Source organism: Rhinoraja longicauda, chromosome 23, assembly GCF_053455715.1.
Source record: "Rhinoraja longicauda isolate Sanriku21f chromosome 23, sRhiLon1.1, whole genome shotgun sequence".
In the NCBI taxonomy this organism is placed as follows: domain Eukaryota; kingdom Metazoa; phylum Chordata; class Chondrichthyes; order Rajiformes; family Arhynchobatidae; genus Rhinoraja; species Rhinoraja longicauda.
The window spans coordinates 26,241,073-26,260,097 of record NC_135975.1 but is presented as its reverse complement, the minus strand read 5'-3'; the positions used below and the strand labels follow the sequence as shown (position 1 = coordinate 26,260,097).

At 41.3% G+C, this 19,025-nt stretch overlaps 1 protein-coding gene across 4 annotated transcripts in view; it reads right to left on the bottom strand.

The window, feature by feature from the left end:
- Positions 1 to 19,025, bottom strand: part of LOC144604959 (copine-8) — a 193,991-nt gene that overhangs the window by 92,642 nt on the left and 82,324 nt on the right. For 3 of the 4 annotated variants that reach the window (XM_078419884.1, XM_078419881.1, XM_078419883.1), the window contains exon 6: positions 18,182 to 18,258. The exons of the other annotated variant lie outside the window; for it this stretch is intronic. In XM_078419884.1, the coding sequence (XP_078276010.1) occupies positions 18,182 to 18,258 (77 nt within the window). The remainder of the gene's footprint in view (positions 1 to 18,181; positions 18,259 to 19,025) is intronic. 4 annotated transcript variants of the gene reach the window in all.

The following is a 19,025-nucleotide window of genomic DNA, read 5'->3' as shown; positions in this document are numbered from 1 at the left end:
CTCTGCTCTCCAATGACAGTTGTTACAATATGGAAGGTAAACTATAAATTTAATTCTCCAGTATCTTTGTTTTAACTAACAGTAAGTAGTCTGAGTAACTAATCAGCAGAGCAATCAGCTGCATAGAACAAAAACTCTTTATTTATCTTTTAATGCAATTAGTAATGTCACACCTGGAAGTACAAAACCAATAAAGAATTGTGTTGCATTCATCAACGTTGTTTGATAGCTGGTACATGCAGTGATCTACTATTAGTTGTAGATGTGTTTTACTTTGCTTTAGACATACAGCACACATACAGGACTTCGGCCCACCGAGTCCTCACCAACCAGCGAACATCATCCGGCACCCGAGGAAAAACCTGCACTGTCACAATGTCTAGTCTTTGCAATGTGGGAGAAAAGATAGAACCACTGCAGTAGTTCTGTCCTACACTGTGAATTATCCCTAGTGTGTAGCATAGAACTAACGGATGGGTGATCACTGGTCGGCACGGACTTGTGTTTTCACACTGTAACTCCACACTAAACTAAGTGAAAATAGTTAAAAAATACTATCCAAAGTACTCAAAAAGCTTTTATTAATACAGTACTAAGGACAAAAGAAGAAACATAGCAATATTAATGCACTGCACCTGAATCTCCGATACTAAACTCGACCAAGAATCACACCATCCACCCAGTGGTCATTCCATGATACAACAAACTCAGATACAACAGATTTGGTCTGCTATAACCGAAATCCATTACAACAATGTGCATTATTGTGAGGGTTTATTGTATTACCATTGTCACTGCTCCCAAGATCAATGGATCACCTCATGTTCATGTCATCATTGAGTGCACCCATCTCCAGCTGTGTAACAATGGCTGTTCATCTGACACTGTAACTTTCATCTATGTCTTCACTCCCTCTACTCTTGATATTTTCCCAAAGCACTCCAAGCAAGCCACCTCATGCCATTCTTCACAAACTGGAAATTATTCAAAACGGTGCCACATTTGTTCCAAGCTCACCCTTAGTCCCATTCATCCATCATCTACATTGTTGCTGAGCTACACTGGTTCACCGATAAGCATTATATAATTTTACATTTTAAGTTTAAGGCTGACTGGACAGAATATGACAAAATAAATTACTGCATGTTTGTAAATCAAGTTTAAGATAAACTAAACATGCATTAACATGGGTATAGATGGAGATGTGATATCACAGATCTTGACTAATCAAACTGGATGCACAGAGAAGCAAGTGTTTTACTTGATGAACAAGCAAGTCTGATGATGAAAGACCAACTCAATTACAATGCAAGCACACAAGCCTGCAGGTTCAGATTTACCAATGAAAAGCTGATGTAACTCAATCTTTGCACCCACCCTCTACACCAGCCCCCAGGCAAACATCACTGAACTGGAAATAGGCCAGAAATAAACCACCAACAGAACAGAATATGTGACCCACGCAGGTTTGTAGGTTAATTAGCTTCTGTAAATTGTCCCTAGTGTGTCGGATAGATGCCCTGACCAATCAAGGCAAGCATACCATATGTCTTCTTTATCACTATCTACTTGTGTTGCTACTTTCAGGGAGTTTTGGATTTGGACCACAAGATCTCTTTATACATTAATGCCGTTAAGGGTCTTGCTGTTAATTGTACATTTTCCCCCTACATTCAACCTCCCAAAGTGCAACACCTTTGACTTGCTAAGGTTAAATTGCACCGGCTATTTCTCTGCCCATTTCTGTAGCTGATCTATGTCCTACTGTATACTTGGACAACCTTCCTCGTAGCCCAAATATCAAACAGTCTTGGTGTCATCAGCAAACTTACTAACCAACCCAGCTATGTTTACGGCCATTATATATATCACATCCAAAAAAGGTTCCAGCACAGATCCCTGCAGAACTCCACTGGTCACAGACCTCCAGCCTAAATGTTGTTCTTCCACTACAACCCTCTGTCTTCTATCAGTAAACCAGTGTGAATCCATAAAACAATGTCACTGTAACTCCCATGCATCTTAAGGGCCTGTCCCAGTTACACGATTTTTAAGGTGACTGCCGGCGACTGTCAAAGTCGTAGCAGATCGACAAAATTTTACCCTACGACAATGCCGAGTCAGGTTGATACAAGTTACTTTTTTTGTGAAACTAGCACCTGGCTAAGAGATTACACCGTCTTCGGAAACATCGCAAAATTCCCACGCTTACCTGACCGTCAAACTGTCGCATCCAATCTACCTGTCAAATGTCCTGACGGTAAATAAATTGATTAAGCAAAACTATCTTCTGGTATCTTCAAATGCCTTTTCTTAATTTAATATTACGTGCTTCTAAATGCATCTGCGACAACCTAGCAAACCTGGGGACAGCATGTGACAGCGCCCGCAATAAGCTACGATACCTGGCGACAAGCCAGCTGTCCCCGAGAAATTTCTATTTGGATTTTTTTTCCGCGACGCGCCGCGATCCGCTACGATTCATTGTAGACTCCTCACGATCATGCCGGCAAACGTTCGGCGACAGCCTAGTCGCCGGCAGTCGCCTTAAAATCGCTCAACTTGGACAGGCCCTTTAATCTTCTAGATCAACCTACCTACCTTGAGGGACTTTATCAAATGCCTTACTTTCAGTATAGTCCATGTCGGCAATATCCCCCGGCCTACCCTCATCGATCATCTTTGCCTGAAGAAGGGTCTCGACCCGAAACGTCACCCATTCCTTCTCTCCAGAGATGCTGCCTGTCCCGCTGAGTTACTCCAGCTTTTTGTGTCTATCTACAGTTTAAACTAGCATCTGCAGTTCCTTCCTACACATCTTTGTCACCTTAATTGCTGACACTGTACACACAGATACAATGAAGTCAAAGACATAAGCTATCATTGCCATTCATCCCGATAGCCAAGTAGTTCAGTCCCAGCTTGCTGTCAGGTTGCAGCAGCCGCTGGCAGGGTAAAGTAAAGATATCTCAATGAAATGCGGACTTCTTCCATTGCTCCTCATTGAACCTCAGACAGGAGAACTACACTGTTAAGGCCTAGGTGTTTATATGACTTACTGCCGACAGTCCTTTCCTCACTTATTGTTCTTCCTGCTCCAGCATACTGATCAACTGTGTACCCTCCAGTCATTTTAACAGTTATCCTTTAATGTTAAATGAACGCCTACTAATGTGCTATATCTCAAGAAAGCAAACTTGAATAACACCAGCAAGAAGAAAATTCAAATCAATAAATTAATAAATACAGATGATGAACGACATCACCTAGTAATAAATAATGAAGTTGATGAACCACACCGCATAGTAATAACTAAACTAGTTAATGATCTACATCACCCAGTACAATGTGACATGGTTGATGAATTGAGCGACAATCATCCACATATCACGTTTACCACTCTGGACTAACAGCTACCATAGAATTTGGCAAAAAGGAATAATTAAGTTTTATCATCTAGGTGTTGGATCAGATTATAATTTGATTTTTTAAAACTCAAGCGTTTCATTCATATCAGATTTAGAACATGCCCTAAGTGTCACTTTGCAATTTGGGTATTGGACGACTAGAGGCGGCTTTAATATTTTAATGCGTATAAGGGGATAGAGGACTCGGGACTTTTCAAAACTATCACAGAGAAATGAGCCAAGGTTGGAAAGAATGGTCAGGTGGGAAGCTTGCAAAATGAAAAGGAAAACAGCATAAGGGGGCAGAGCAAATGCATCACCCATTCCTTCCCTCCTGAGATACTGCCTGTCCCGCTGAGTTACTCTGGCATTTTGTGTCTATCTTCAAAGTAAATGAAGGGGTGGGCTGGGTAGCACTGCAGCAGATTTAATGAGGTGGGGCTTGGCAACAAAAATGTTTAAGCAGTTTGCTTGAAGGAACATGACTGCTTTGTTCTCTCCAGGAGTGGCTCTGGTGAAATCACCCTATTCAATAATAATCTTTGACACTACAGCGTCTCCCCTACTATGGTAGTCAGTGCCATCTTCATCGCTGTTTTATGCTGGAGCAGCAGGGCAAAGGCTGTGAACGCCAACAGGATTAACAGGAGGTGGTCTTGAAGGGGAGGATACTCCTCAAACTGCGGAGTATTTTGGACAACACAGCTCACCCCCTCCATGACACATTGGTCAACCTGAGGAGTACCTTCAGCAACAGATGCAGTACAGAATGCCACAGGAGATCCTTTTTCCCCTGTGGCTATCAAAATGTTCAACTCCTCCCTCTTCTGTTGTGAGGTACGCCGACACCGAATACACGGTGCAATGGTCGGTGGGGACGGCAATCGACGGACGAGGATGGTCCACGTGGAAGTGAGGACGCCGCTGCTGAGGGAAGGAACAAAGGAGGACCTGGCATGGCGGGACCTCCGTGAGGGAGGGGGGGGTAGAACAATGGAGACCCAGCGTGGGGGGGACTGCCGTGAAGAACAATGGCGGACCTGGCGTGGGAGGACCGCCATGAGGGAAGTGGGGGGCGGGGAGAAGGGAAATCTGTAACTTTGTAAGCGCACTTTATGGGCGACTATTTGCACAGCTTGCTAAGGTGTGCAAGCAAAGAATTTTACTGTGACTTGTCACATGTGACAATAAAGTATTCAATTCAATTCTATTCAATCCTGCAATGGACGCTGGGCTGATGATCCCTTGCACTCCATTAAATCCAGACCTGGTGCATTCATTACAACATTGGTTCCACGTAGCAAATTATTAATTCCAGTATCTTTCATGCTTAATTCTGCAGTATTTCACTCCAATGCTCATTAGACTGCAGCATTTCCAACTTAGCCTTATTGCCATGGAAACAATTCTGCACTAAATTGAAGTGAACCACAGAAGACACTGCAATGCTATATTGTGCACTGGGTATACTGGTTCACCTGGAACAAAAAAAAAAGTCAAACTCACTGTCAGTGCAATTCAAATCAAACTGCACAAAGGACTTCTTGTTAAATTGCCTTATTCAATTACAGGGGCTCACAATTCATCAATGCCAAGGGTGACATTTACTACAGCGGGAAATATAGCAGTTTCATACCTAAAGATAGGTTACGCTAAGTGGAACTGGAGTGTGTTTAAATTACTTCACACCTGCTAAGGTTCAGATAGCATTAACACAGCACACTTGATTCCAATATTGTCACCAGAATTCATAAAATAAGTGATTGCCTTGCAACCCATACAGTCTCCAATGTCAGAAAACATAGGCTTAATGCAAGAAAAGGTTCCGTTCAAAAATCTTCAATTTTAATCATGAAAAGCACATAGAAACAGGAAAAAGATACGAGTGATTTTGTAGAAGAAATGGGTGACAAAGTCTTTAGGAATCCGAACTGAACTCAGCAGTAATCTCTTTTAAATCAGTCCTATAATAGAATTTAAATGCTCCTCCCCATTTTGTAAAAAGGGTACAAAGAATTTGGTTGCTGGGAAAGCAAAAACAGGTTCCTTAAATATGATCATCAGATGTGAAAAATGTGCAATACATTTTTAAATTAAGTTTTACTCATTTGCCTTTGCAACATTCTAGCCACTACAATAATGTGTGTTTCTCCAGTCGTGATGCTGGAGAGGGGAAACATTTTGATGTGGCAGAACTTATTTCCCATTTTTTTCCCCCAATGGTAATATCCAATAGTAATTTAACTTGCAGAAAGTAGCTTGCTCAAATTGAGAACAAATAATGGAATTTTCAAATGTCTCAACTCAATCTAGTTGAGTTTTGTAGTCCAATAAAACCAGAAATAGCAATATCTGAATGTTAGGTCTGCAACCATCGTTCACAGAAGACGTACATTTATTGTCTCTCTAAGTCTGTTTCAATACACAAAGATTTTGCTATTTTCAATTTCAATCACAAGCTTTTTGAGGTGGCGCAGCAGTAGTGGAAACATCTTCCCTACTTCCACTCTATCCAAGCCTTTCACTATTCTGTATGTCTCAGAGGTTGAAACATTATCACTAAATTAATCTAAATTAAAACGTTAACAAAGAACGTTATTCCATCCTATCCATGTAGATATTCGGACAACTCTTAATTATATAATTATCAATGGCACCGTCAACTCAAAGATTTATGCTGTTGAATCTTTTGTTTAGTACAGAGCACGATTATCAAATCACCCTGTGTGCTATTGCACATATGCCCACCAAAAGATACAACACTTTGTAAGCAGTGCATTTGTCAAAAATGTTGTCCATACAATAAAGAGGACCGAGAGATCAGATATACTACATGCATTTGGAAATATAGGAATAGATGAGGGGCAATCAGCAGGGTTTGTGCCTGGGAGATCTTGTCTCATAGATTTGATGGAGCTTTGTTTTGAAGAAATAACCTAAGATGGTTAATGCAGGGCCATAGCCGTAGACTATGTTGTTATAAACCGAAGATAGACACAAAAAGCTGGAGTAACTCAGCGGGACAGGCAGCATCCCTGAAGAGGAGGAATGGGCGACGTTTCAGGTTGAGACCCTTCTTCAGACTGGTACAGGATAAAGGGAAACGAGAGATATAGACGATGATGTAGAGAGATAAAGGACAATGAATGTAAGATATGCGAAAAAGTAACAATGATAAAGGTAACAGGCTATTGTTAGCTGGTTGTTGGGCGAAAACAAGAAGCTGGTGCGACTTGGGTGGGGGAGGGATAGAGCGAGAGAGGGAATGGCAGGGTGACCTGAAGTTGGAGAACTCACATCCATACTACTGGGCTGTAAGCATTGGACAGCTGGAAAATGATACTGGAGAAGTAGCAATGGGAAACAAAGAAAAGGCAGATGAACTGAATACGTTTTTTGCGTCAGTCTTCAGTGAAAGACATCAGCAACACGGCAGAAATTCAAGGGGCAGAAGCGAGTGCAGTTACTATTACTAAAGACAAGATGCTTGGGAAGCTGAAAGATCTGAAGGTTGATAAGTCAACTGGGCCAGATGGATGACACCTCAGGGGTCTGAAAGAGGCAGCTGTAGAGATTGTAGAGGCAGTAAGAGTGGCTTTTCGAGAATCACTAGGCAGGAATGGTTTGGGAGGACTGGAAAATTGCAAATGCAACTCCACTGTTTAAGAGGAGAGCGAAGCAAAATAAAGGAAATTAAAGGCTAATTAGCCCGACACTGGTTGGTAAATAACAGATTGGAAAAGACAGGCTTATCAACTAATGTTTCGTAAAGCTAAATCGAATTGGCGTTTTAGCCAACCATTATTTTATAGTAATGAGTGCAAATTTCCCAACTGCATATTTGAGGAACACTTTCCAAAGGAATGAGAATGATAGTATACTTAAGAATTAAATCCTACTTCATTTTTCATAGATATAATATTGTAGTCTGAAGATTGCAAAGCAATAAAAAGAAAATGCTGGTGTTGATATGTGTTCCATCCACAATAAAAAATGACAAGTTAAATATTTCTGATTGAGATTTTCACAATGCCTTGAACAAAGGAACCTACCAGTGTGTAGGAAGGAACTGCTGATGTTGGTTTGCACCAAATTCTGGAGTAACTCAGTGGGACAGGTGGCATTTCTGGAGAGAAGGAATGGGTGCTGTTTCAGGTCGAGACACTTCTTCAGACTGAAGCATTTTGTGTCCATCTTCGGAATTACTGACAAACCCAGTGGCAGCTTAGTTTTTGGGACCAAACTTCCCTTCTCTTTTAAAGAAACAGAATAAAGTACTGAGGCCTAGAGAAAATTAATACCTTTTCAAATCTGGGACCTTGCTCCAAAAAAAGTATCAAGAGGATAAATTCCCTCACTTGAGATTGTTAAAGAAGCAACTTGATTCCCACTAGAGATGGATTAAGCTTGGGGAAAAACTGCCTATAATTCCTTTCTAATTAGAAATACATCTGTAAAATACTATAAAGATGTCAATTTGGAAAACTGAATGTCAAGTTGCAAGAAGTACAGTCACCAAGGGAGTTTATTGGAGGCCATGAAATACTAGCCGTTGGCATATATCATATTGACACTGATAAATTATACGGTACATAAAATAAGATAAGATTAAAAATATTTAACTACTATTTAAAATGAGACCATTATCTAGCATACAGGTTGAGATCATTTGATGTTGTCCAACCAATGTACACACAAATCGGCAGATCCAAATATTAGTCAAGAGTGTTTTATGTCATATGTCCTGAAACGGAACAATGAAATTCTTACATGCAGCAGCACGACAGATGGAAACATAGTACTCTGTAAAGCCCATAATAAGCAACAAAGCATATATAAAAATAATAGTACAAAGATAGTTTGTATGTAGTAAGTTTATGTACTCCTGACTCCCGTCTCTCCCCAAACAAAAAAATCTACAAACGCACAAGTCGGGTGAGTGATAGAATGCTATCCCTTTGCATGAATGAATGCAGTGCCAACAGCTCTCAAGAAACTCAAAACAATGCAGAGCAAAGCAGCCAGCTTGGTTGGCACTCCATCAACTTTTATTTCCCCTACCACTGTGGCTGCAAAATGCATCTCCAAAATGCTTTGCAATTATTCATGGGTTTTCTCACAACCCCTTCCAAACTCAGGACCCCTACAAAAGATGGTGGCCAAGGGAAGCAGATCCATGGTAATACTATTGTCTGTGTGTAGTTCCCCTCCGAGTCACATTATTCCATCTCCAATATTGCTGTTCCAAATCCTGGGATGCCCAACCCAGCATCACAATGGTAGAAACAGGCGGCTCACCAACAGTTTCTTAAGGGCAATTACAGTTAAGCAAGAAATGTTGGTGTTACCAGTGATGCCCAGATCTTGAAATGAATTTAAAAAATCTACGGATGATCTATCATTAGGTTTGTGTAACAGCCATTCCATGCAGAAATTTTGGCTTCCACCTCATTCTTCATTTCTGCATTTGTGAAACTGTAAAATCATTGAAGGAATCATTTACCTTGGAGTCTGAGCCAAAAGCTTAATTTAGCTGTCAAAAAAGGGCAAGACATAAGGCTTATTCGCAGAACTGCCAATTTTACTATTACATTATTAAATTAACCCTGGAAACCTCTGCACAAATAATTCAGGACTCTATCTTCACTCTGTGTACAGTGATGAAATTTTTCTCCAGTAAACAGTTCCAAGAAAGATTTTACCCAAACAAAGAAGGAAGAAAAGTCAGAGGCTGAAGATAATATTAATTAACCACTACTAAATTGGGATAAATTTGGTTCATTTGAGTCTTTCTATTGAAATAGAAGCAAGTTAAAAAAATAAATTGAAGAGCAAAGATATAAAACTGGATGTGGACGTATACGTGTGGTAGTTATGCGAAACGATGTACATCAGACTCTGCAGTGATTGCACTATTTATATCCTTTCATGACAGGGTGCATTCGTGTCAACCCAATTTTGAGAAGTATCATACCTCCTTTACTATCTAGGCAAAGGCTACTGCACTTCCCAAAATACCTAATTTACCAGAATGTTGCCTGGATTAGGAGATTTCATCGTCAGGGAGAGGTTGGATAAACTTGGACTGTTTTCTCTGGAATGTCGGAGGTTGAGGGGAAAATTGATAGAGGTGTATAAAATTATGAGAGGCATAGATAGGGTGGAGAGTCAGAGCTTTTCTCACAGGGTGGAAATGTCTTGCATAGGGCATATGTGTAAGATGAGAGGGGAAAAGATTAATGGAGATGTGCAGGGCAAGTTTTGTTTTTTACACAAAGTGGTAGGGGTCTGAAACACACTGCCAATTGATGGTTGTGGAGGTACTTATGATAGTGGCAGTTAAGAGACATAGATAAACGCATGGAAGTGTAGTAAGATGGTACCAGGGTGTGGTGACTCTCTGCGTGCTGGTCACAGAAGAGGATCTGCTATCATACATTACAATAGCTCTGCTCTTTATTTCAACAACAGCATTTCGGACTTCATCTTGCACTAAATGTTGTACCCTTTATCTATACTCTATGGCCAGGTTGATTGTAATCACGTCTTGTCGATTCTTTGGCTAGATAGCACGCAACAAAACGCAGCAGGAAACATGTTCCCGATGTTGGGGGAGTCCCGAATCAGGGGCCACAGTTTAAGAATAAGCGGTAGGCCATTTACAATGGAGATGAGGAAAAACTTTTTCATTCAGAGAGGTGTGAAGATGTGGAAATCTCTGCCTCAGAAGTCCGTGGAGGCCAATTCCCTGGATGCTTTCAAGAGAGAGTTAGATAGAGCTCTTAATGATAGCGGAGTCAAGGGATATAGGGAGAAGGCAGGAACGGGGTGCTGATTGTGGATGATCAGCCATGATCACGGTGAATGGCGGTGCTGGCTCAAAGGGCCGAATGGCCTACTCCTGCACCTATTGTCTATTGTCTAAAAGCTTTTCACTGTACCTCGGTACATGTGATAATAACAAACTAAACTAAAGTGCTGGGTTTTGGATCATGTACAGGCAGATAAGATCAGTTTAACTTGGCATGATGTTCGGCAAATACAATATGGACCAAAGGGCACGTTGCTTTGCTGTACTGTTCTATGTTATACTCTATGTTGCTTCACGGCAGCGTTCTAGGAAGACACCTCAAAGGCCTTGTTGAAGTCCATATAGCTTACATCTACAGCATTGACCTCATCTGCTTTCTTGATTACTTCTTCACAAAAATTTAAGTTATAGGTTACTTTGATGGATGTAGCCTACATATTTGTTCGAGTTCACCCATGGATATAGAAGACCTTCCCATGAGCCTGAAAGCCAGCAAGACCGGGCATGTATCCACTCAGCCTGAACAACTATTCATTGCCCATTGACAGAATGCATGGCCCATTGACAAGTCCTGGCCCATACACATTTACCAGCTGACCTGGAAGCTGATGTAGACACCAAGCAAGCAAGCCTCAGGCAAGGGGTCAGTGGAAAAGAAGTTCACGGTCAGATATGGAGGGCGTCAGTGCAGCTATTGGCCACTGAATTCATCAGCGGTCCGGAGAGCAGTTGTTTTCCTCCCGGCTGCAAAGTGATAATTGTTTCCCATCTGCTGTGATTGGGGAAGACCATGTACTGTGACCATGTACTTCATCTGTTTAGCAAAATTCAATCAAAATTTTTTGGTAAGGTGCCACACTTGGTTGCAAAACCAAATTAGAGCACTGGGAATTAAGGATAATATACTGGCCCAGAGGGAAAATTGGTTCATAGAAAGAGTACAGAGGAATAAGTGTCTCAGTTTCAGCATGGGTGTCCATGATTTACGGCATAATGAATCTAATGCAGAAAAATGTGAAGTCGTCACTTTTGATAGAAAAAAACCCCAGAAAAGCAGGTGGTTTTTAAAGTGGAAAAACATGTTCAGAAAAAAACTGGGTGTGCCTGTATATGAATCTCAAGGTAGACATCCTAGTACACCCAGTCCTAAAGGTCAATGGCATGTAGACTAAATTGCAAAAGGATTTGAAAAAGGAGTCCACACACTGAAATTACATAGAGCCCTAGTGATTTGGTCCACAACAGCATATCTGCCTTGTGCACCTAAAGAAAGATGCATTTAGACCTTAAAGATACAGCATGGAAACAGGCCCTTTGGCACACCGAGTCTGCGGCCAATCAGTACACTAACCTACACACACTAGGGACAATTTTACTACTGTTGCATCACCGTGCTGCCTCACAGTGAACAAAGATCAAAGTTTTATAGAACAGAGACCTGCCCTATTTTGTCCCACAAAAATCTTATATTTTTCAGAAGAGTCAATATACAATAGGTTACTCATATCAAAATTCAAATTCTTCAGGAATCCAACAGAACAGGTAGTTGCTTGACATCATCTTTAATAGAGTTTAGTGTTTGGTAAAACTTAAATGGGACTAGTGTTTTACGGAAAGTAGAAATTATTATAATCACACTGAAGAAAACTAGTCCATTAGGCATTTAATATCTTAATGATTTGCAAGAAGCTATATATATGTATATATATATTTATAACAATAATAACATTCAAAAACATTTGGTCAGGCGCCTACATAGGAAATGTTTAGAGGATATGGGCCAAACATAGGTAAATGGGACATGCATGGCTGAGTTGGCCTGAATGAACCGTATCTTTCCACATAGAACTCATCTTACCACATGTTTCTTTTAAAAAAGAGATACGGTGCGGAAACAGGACTTTCAGCCCAACAGGCCCATGCCGACCAGCAATCCCTGCACATTAACACTATCCTACACACTAGGGACAAGTTATAATTTTACCGAAGACAAATAACGAACAAACCCACACATCTTTGGAGCGAGAGGAAACCGGAGCACCCGGAGAAAAACCCATGAGTTCACAGGGAGAAGGTACAAACTCCATACCGACAGCACCCATAATCAGGATCAAACCCTGACCTCTGGTGTTGTAAGGCAGCAACTCTACTGCTGCGCCACCATGCCACCCATGGTGTAGCAGCTGAGTGAATTTCACTGATTTATTTCAACATGATGGGCAATCCATTGATATTTTCTCCTCGCAGCTGTGCTTGAGTTGATTGTGGTGTTCCAGGTGAGAAGGCACAGGTGCACTTGCATCATAGGCAGGATGACCTGACCCAAAAGAGCAGGTGTACAGGCAGCTTGAAAGATACACGGATATGCTTGAGGGAGCTGGTCTCCACTGCTTCACCGGTTTTGGACATAACTCACTTCCCCACTTTAACTACTAAAATTTCACTAGGATTACTCTCCCTGGTTTGAAAGTCACAACCATCTTCAATTTTGACACAATTGGCTCAAGAAGTCTTAGTCTTTTTCTCCCTCCTCTTCTTTTTTTCTATCAGTCCCTGAAGAATGACTTGCTTCCACTCCAGTTCTGAGGCCAATGTGGGACACACACAGTCTGCCATTGGTGGGACGGAATACATCCCATGGGATGGAATGGATAACGTTTTGCTGGATAACCTGAATTGCTTTTTCTGTTTTTACCTGTTCCTTTTCCATTTGATCAATCACAGTTCATGCTGGCAAAAATATAGGATGGTGAAGTTCTTCTGCTAACTGGCAGACCATGAGGTCATTGTCTTCAAACATCTTTTCTTCAGATCATCAAAGAATGAGGTACTGGAGGCTGTGATGGGTTTCTTAATCAGCATCTGGTTTCATCATGAGGCGGATGTCAAGATATGGAACATAATATACACATTTCCCCAGAGTCTCATTGTGGCCCTCCATTGTTAAGGGTTGATCTCTGTGCAATTCTGCAAAGTTGATTGAAGACATGTGTCCTACTGTTGCTCTATATAAGGCCCACTCTGTTGCATGTTTTTGCAAACTGGTCAATGATAAATTGGAACTCAATGGATTGTGTATGAATGCAAGTATCATCTCCACACTGCAACCTGGAGTAGACTGAAGTTGAAGTAACTTTCATTATGAAGGGGAGGTGTCAGAAGATGAATGATTTTCTATTCATCTAGTAGATTTCCCCACTCTACCAGGAAGCTTGATAGAGTTGAAGTGTAATGCAGCATTTCCTATCCATGAGTTGTGCAAGATCAAAAATATGTGAGATTTGTTCAGTTTAGGGTCCATGCCAACCATCGTTCAGACTGGATCTACTTTATCCCACTTTCACGCCCCCTTGCAGCAATTTACAGAGGCCAATTAACCTGCTGCATACTGCCCCTTTCAATACCATTATCCCAACCAAGCTCATCGCAAAACTCGTGGAACTTGGAGTCAGCACCTTCCTCTGCAACTGGATCCGTGACCTCCTGACCAACAGACCACAATCAGTAAAGATAGGTGACACTTCATCCTCTACAATAATGGTGCCCCTCAGTCCCCTACTATACTTTTTATACACTCACAACTATGCAGCCAAATACCAATCCAACTTAATTTAAGAGTTCATAGACGACCCCACTGTTGTGGGCCATGGATCAAATAATAACGAGACAAAGCACATGAAGAAAATTGAGAACCTCGTAACCTGGTACCAAGGCAACAACCTCTCCCTCAATGTCAGCAAGACAAAGGAGATTGTGATCGACTTCAGGAAGCGAAGCAGTACACACATCCCAGTACATATTGGTGCTGCTGAAGTAGAATTGGTTGAAAGCTTCAAGTTCTTAGGAATATATATCACCAGCAATTTGTCCTGGACCAGTCACATTAAAGCAATGGTCAAGAAAGCACACCAATGCCTCTACTTCCTTAGAAGGCTTAGGAAATTTGGCATGTCCCCACAAACACTCACCAACTTCTAGGGATGCGCCGTAGAAAGCATTTTATCGGAATGCGTCACAACATGGTTTGGGAACAGCTTCATCCAAGACCACAAGAAATTGCAGATAGTTGTGAATGTAGCCCAGACCATCACGCAAACTAACCTCCCTTCCACGGACTGCATCTACACTTCACACTTTTGCAGAACAGCATTAGCCACCCTCCACTTTCCAGCACTTCAGCTGTATCTAATGCTGATTCGCATATCTCAGTTAGGACTCCTGCAATTTCTTCTTTAGCTTCCAAGTGTCCTTGGATGTATCTGGACCCGGCCTGGGGGGTTTACCTACCTTCATACTTCTAACAATGCCCAGCATCTCATTGACTGTAACACAGACTGGCTTCAAGACATCTCCACTAACTCTCCCAAGTTCCCTAGCCTGCATGTCTTTCTTCACAATAAAAACAGAAGAGAAAAATTCATTCAGGACACTGCCCATTTCCAGATGCTCCACACTTAGTCACTTCAGTTTCTGAGGGTCCCTATCCTCTCTTGAATGACCCTTTTTCCTTAATATACATAAAATCTCTTTGGATTCTAATTGAGCATATCTGCCCATGCTCTCCCATACTCCCTGCCTGCACTCCTAATTTCCTTCTTTAGTAAAATAAATTATCCCTTTCCCAGCAAACATCCTACTCCAATCACCATTTGCAAGTTCCTGTCTAATACCATCAAGATGACCTTAGAAACATAGAAAATAGGTGCAGGAGGAGGCCATTTTGCCCTTCGAGGCAGCACCAGCACCAGCACCAGATAGACCTTGCCCCAGCATAGAACTTTAATTTGAGGATGAGCACTGTCCTTATCCATAAATATTTTAAAACTAATAGAGCAAAAAAAACAAAGTGCTGGGGGAATTCAGCGAGCCAGACAGCATTGTGGGGGGAATAGACAGACAACACTTCAAGTCAATCCACTTCTTCCATCTAAAGAAGAGTCCTGAACCAAAATTAGTCTGCAGTTGCTGCCTGGACTGCTGAGTTCCTCTAGCACTGTTTTTTTGCTCAAGATTTCAGCATCTGCAGATTCTTCTGCCTCCATCTTAAACTAAATAGAACTGTGGTTACTGGTCTCAAATGGGTCACCCACTGTCACTGCATTCACTTTCCTTGCCCAATTTATGATGAGTTGGCTGAGCTTTGCCATCTCTCCTGTAGGGCCCTCCACAGGTTCCCAGAGAAAACTTTCCTGAACAATTGAAAAATTCCACCCCACCCAAGTCCTTGGCACTAATGTCATCTCAGACTACTGTCACGGTCGTCTTATTAATTAATAAAGCAACTCTCCCTACTCTCTTACCCCCACCTGCAACATCCGTAACCTGAAACATTACGATGCCACTTCTGTCCCTTAACCAGGTTTCCATATTGGCTATAACTTCCTAGCACTTCATACCTATCAATGCCCTGATTTAGATAGGTATAGGTACGGAAACAGACCATTTAGCCCACTGAAACCATGCTGACCATCAACCATCCATTTACACAAATCTAATCAAATTGTTTTCCCTTCATATGGGTATCAGAGGCCAATTAAACTATCAACCCTCGCAGTTACAGGGAGAATGTGCAAACTGCACCCAGACAGTACCCACCTGTAAGGAGTTTGCACGTTCTCCCTGTGACTGCGAGGGTTTCCTCCTGGTGTTCCTGTTTCTCCCCACATCTCAGAGATGCCAGTTGTCCGTGTTTGGCCTATATATTCCTCTAAACCTTTCCAAGCCACGTACTTGCCCAAGTGTCTTTTAAATGCTGTTAATAGTATTTGCTTCAACTGGCCCCTCTGGCAGCTCATTCCATATGCTGCCAGAGGGGTGAAAAAGCTGCCCGTCAGGTTCATATTAAATCGAGCCCCTTTCACCTTAAACATATGCCCTCTTGTTATTGATACCCAATCCTGGGGGTAAATGACTCTACTTTGCATGCAAGAACTTGACTTTTTTCTTTACATAGAAAAATTAATCGCAACATCAAAGGAGTAGAAAGACAGGCAGTAATAGATTGTGACGATGTTCGAAAATGTTTAATGTTAGTCAAATGTTAGCCACCGGGTGGCACTAGCAATGGCTGCCTCGCCAACAGTCTGTCTGTCCTTTCTTTCCTTTTGTGTTTAATTGTATGTGTTAAATGTATGTTTTTAGTGTTTTTTAGCTTGTTTTATGTGGGGGGTGGCGGGGGAGTTGGGGGAAACTTTTTCTAATCTCTTACCTCGACGGAGATGCAATTTTTTCCCATATCGTATCTCCGTTCGCACTGCGGCCTAACATCGAGGAGTTGGCGGCCTTTGCTGGAGATCGATGAGAGCTCCACCGCGGAGCCTGCGGACTTACCATCGTGGAGTCCGCGATCCCTTTGCCAGGAATCGTCCTTGGAGCTCCAACCATGGGTGCTTGTGGACTTTAATATCACAGAGCTTTAACATCATGTCAGAGACTGACTTCAGGAACACCAAGCCACAGGAGTTTCGATCGCCCCGACGCGGGAGTTTCGATCGCCCCAACGGGTGCTTCGACCGCCGGCTGCGGGAGCTTCGATCGCCCCGACGATGGTTTGACCGCGGGAGAATAAAGAGGAAGAAGCTTGGACTTTTTTGCCTTCCATCACAGTGATGAATGTGAGGAATCTGCTGTGTTGGATTTTTATGTTAACTTTTATGTAATTGTGTGTCTTGTTGCTTTTTTTTTTGTATGGCTATATAGTAATTCACATATCACTGTACCTTAATTGGTACGTGACAATAAAAGTCCTTTGAATCCTTGAAACTTAGTGATTCATTTAGTCCCAGTGCAATCTAGGCAATTGAAAGATCCAAAAGGCAAAAAACAGCTGATGCATTAGTCACATTGAATATTCGTTGAAAATTTGTATAATTTTGCAAACTCCTCAATGCATTGGCATTATTTCCATTTATAGAGTCGCTAATTATTTACTAAAGTGTGGTTTGTTCAAAGAAAATCATGTTCACATTTATCATAAGAATCTCTCAGGCAGCTCCTTACACAGTAGGCAGGAGTATTCTCACAGGAACACCCGCTGGAAAGAGTGATGTTGTGAAAAAAATATATACATGTTTCAAAAATACAAAAGACTTACGAACACCAGTCATTATCCAAAATGCCTCAAAACATTTAACTTTACTTTTACACGAGTAGGTACTTTTTTGTTAAGACCAAACAAAGCATGCATGATCAATGCTTGAAAATGTAAATTTGCTCAGTCTGTTTCCCATTTTACAATGTTTCTGTCTGGTTTTGGATGCAAGTCTTTGGAACCATTACTCTTCACTTGATGTAATCATGCAGGAATCATCCACACTGCATTTCACGCACCATACCCCATCCACACCCTTTACTGAGAACCAATGGAGACTCATATTGGCAACAGTGTCTAATTACACTTAACAAAACAGGTAGAAAAATATATGCAATTTAAACAGCTTAACATATTATATGCCAACATTTCAATTTCAAACAAGGATTTACAGCTATGAATTTCTCACCATTGATCAGAATATTTCAGTTTCAAGTTTATTACTCCTATTTTGTCCGAAACACAAAGTTAAGGAAGCCAACACTAGTTTAGGACAAGGCCACAAGACTTTGACATTCAATCACACACAGAGATCAATTTCCAAAAGGCCATACAAGCACAATCAAATACAAAGGTCATTCCTTCAGAATCTCCCATCAACGCGGAGATTGAAAATCAAGGATAAATAACATCAGACAGAAATGAAACTTCCTGAGTTTGTTGTGTGTCTGCAATCAGATTAAATGATTATATATATTTTTTAAATCTGATAAAATCTGATCAGCTGATAAAACTTTGCCCCCTGAAAGCATGTTTCAAGATCCTGGGTAAATCTGAAGCTAATCATCCATTCAGTCATTAAAAAGGAAACAATTGAAGGAACTCCAAGATAACTGCATCCTTTATTCACAATAAAGACTGTGTTTTACTCACACAAGTGGTTTTTCCAGTCTGCTTCCCTGAGAACCCACAATCTCTCCTAAGGTGCAAAACACTTGACCCAGAAAGTCCTGAAGGAGAAAAAAAAACAAGATAAATATCGTTTAAAATATCTACTGGACAATCAATTTTAATTGTGGAATGAGTTTTTTTCTGCACAAATGTGATCTAACATTTAATACAAAAAATAAGTGCTTGGAATTTTCCTCTACATGTCCTGATCTCCCATTGTAACATTTATCAACAAAATAACTACATAAGCAGAAATTGACATTTTTTGTTACTGCACAGACATTTCGTCATCCTATGACTGCTGTTACAATAGATTATTAAAATATCTCTTTCGGAAATTAAGACATAGATTTCTTATGTTACAAAATGCCGAGAAGATCGATTCTATCAAGCCTCCCATCCACCTCTGACGTTCCAGAGAAAATAATCCAAGCCTATCCAACCTCTCCCTGTAGCTGAAACTCTCTAATCCAGGCAGCAATCTGGTAAAACCTCCTCTGCACCTTCTCCAAAGCCTCCACATCTGTCCTGAAATGGGGCAACCAGAACTGCACGCAATACTCTGAATGTGGCCTAACCAAAGTCTTTGTTTTGTCTGGGGGGGGGGGAGCAAGAGCAGAACTAAGGGCACAGAGGAGACGTGGGTCAGGGATCTATCTCTGACAGCAGGGAGAAATCCACATTTATTAAAGAGAACATCTCAAATGTCCTAAAATGGAAAGCCTCATCTTGGGAGCAGATGTGGCAGAGACAGAGGAATTGGTAGTAGGAGATGGCGTCTTTGCAAGAGGCAAGGTGGGAGTAAATGTTGTCCAGATAACTGGGA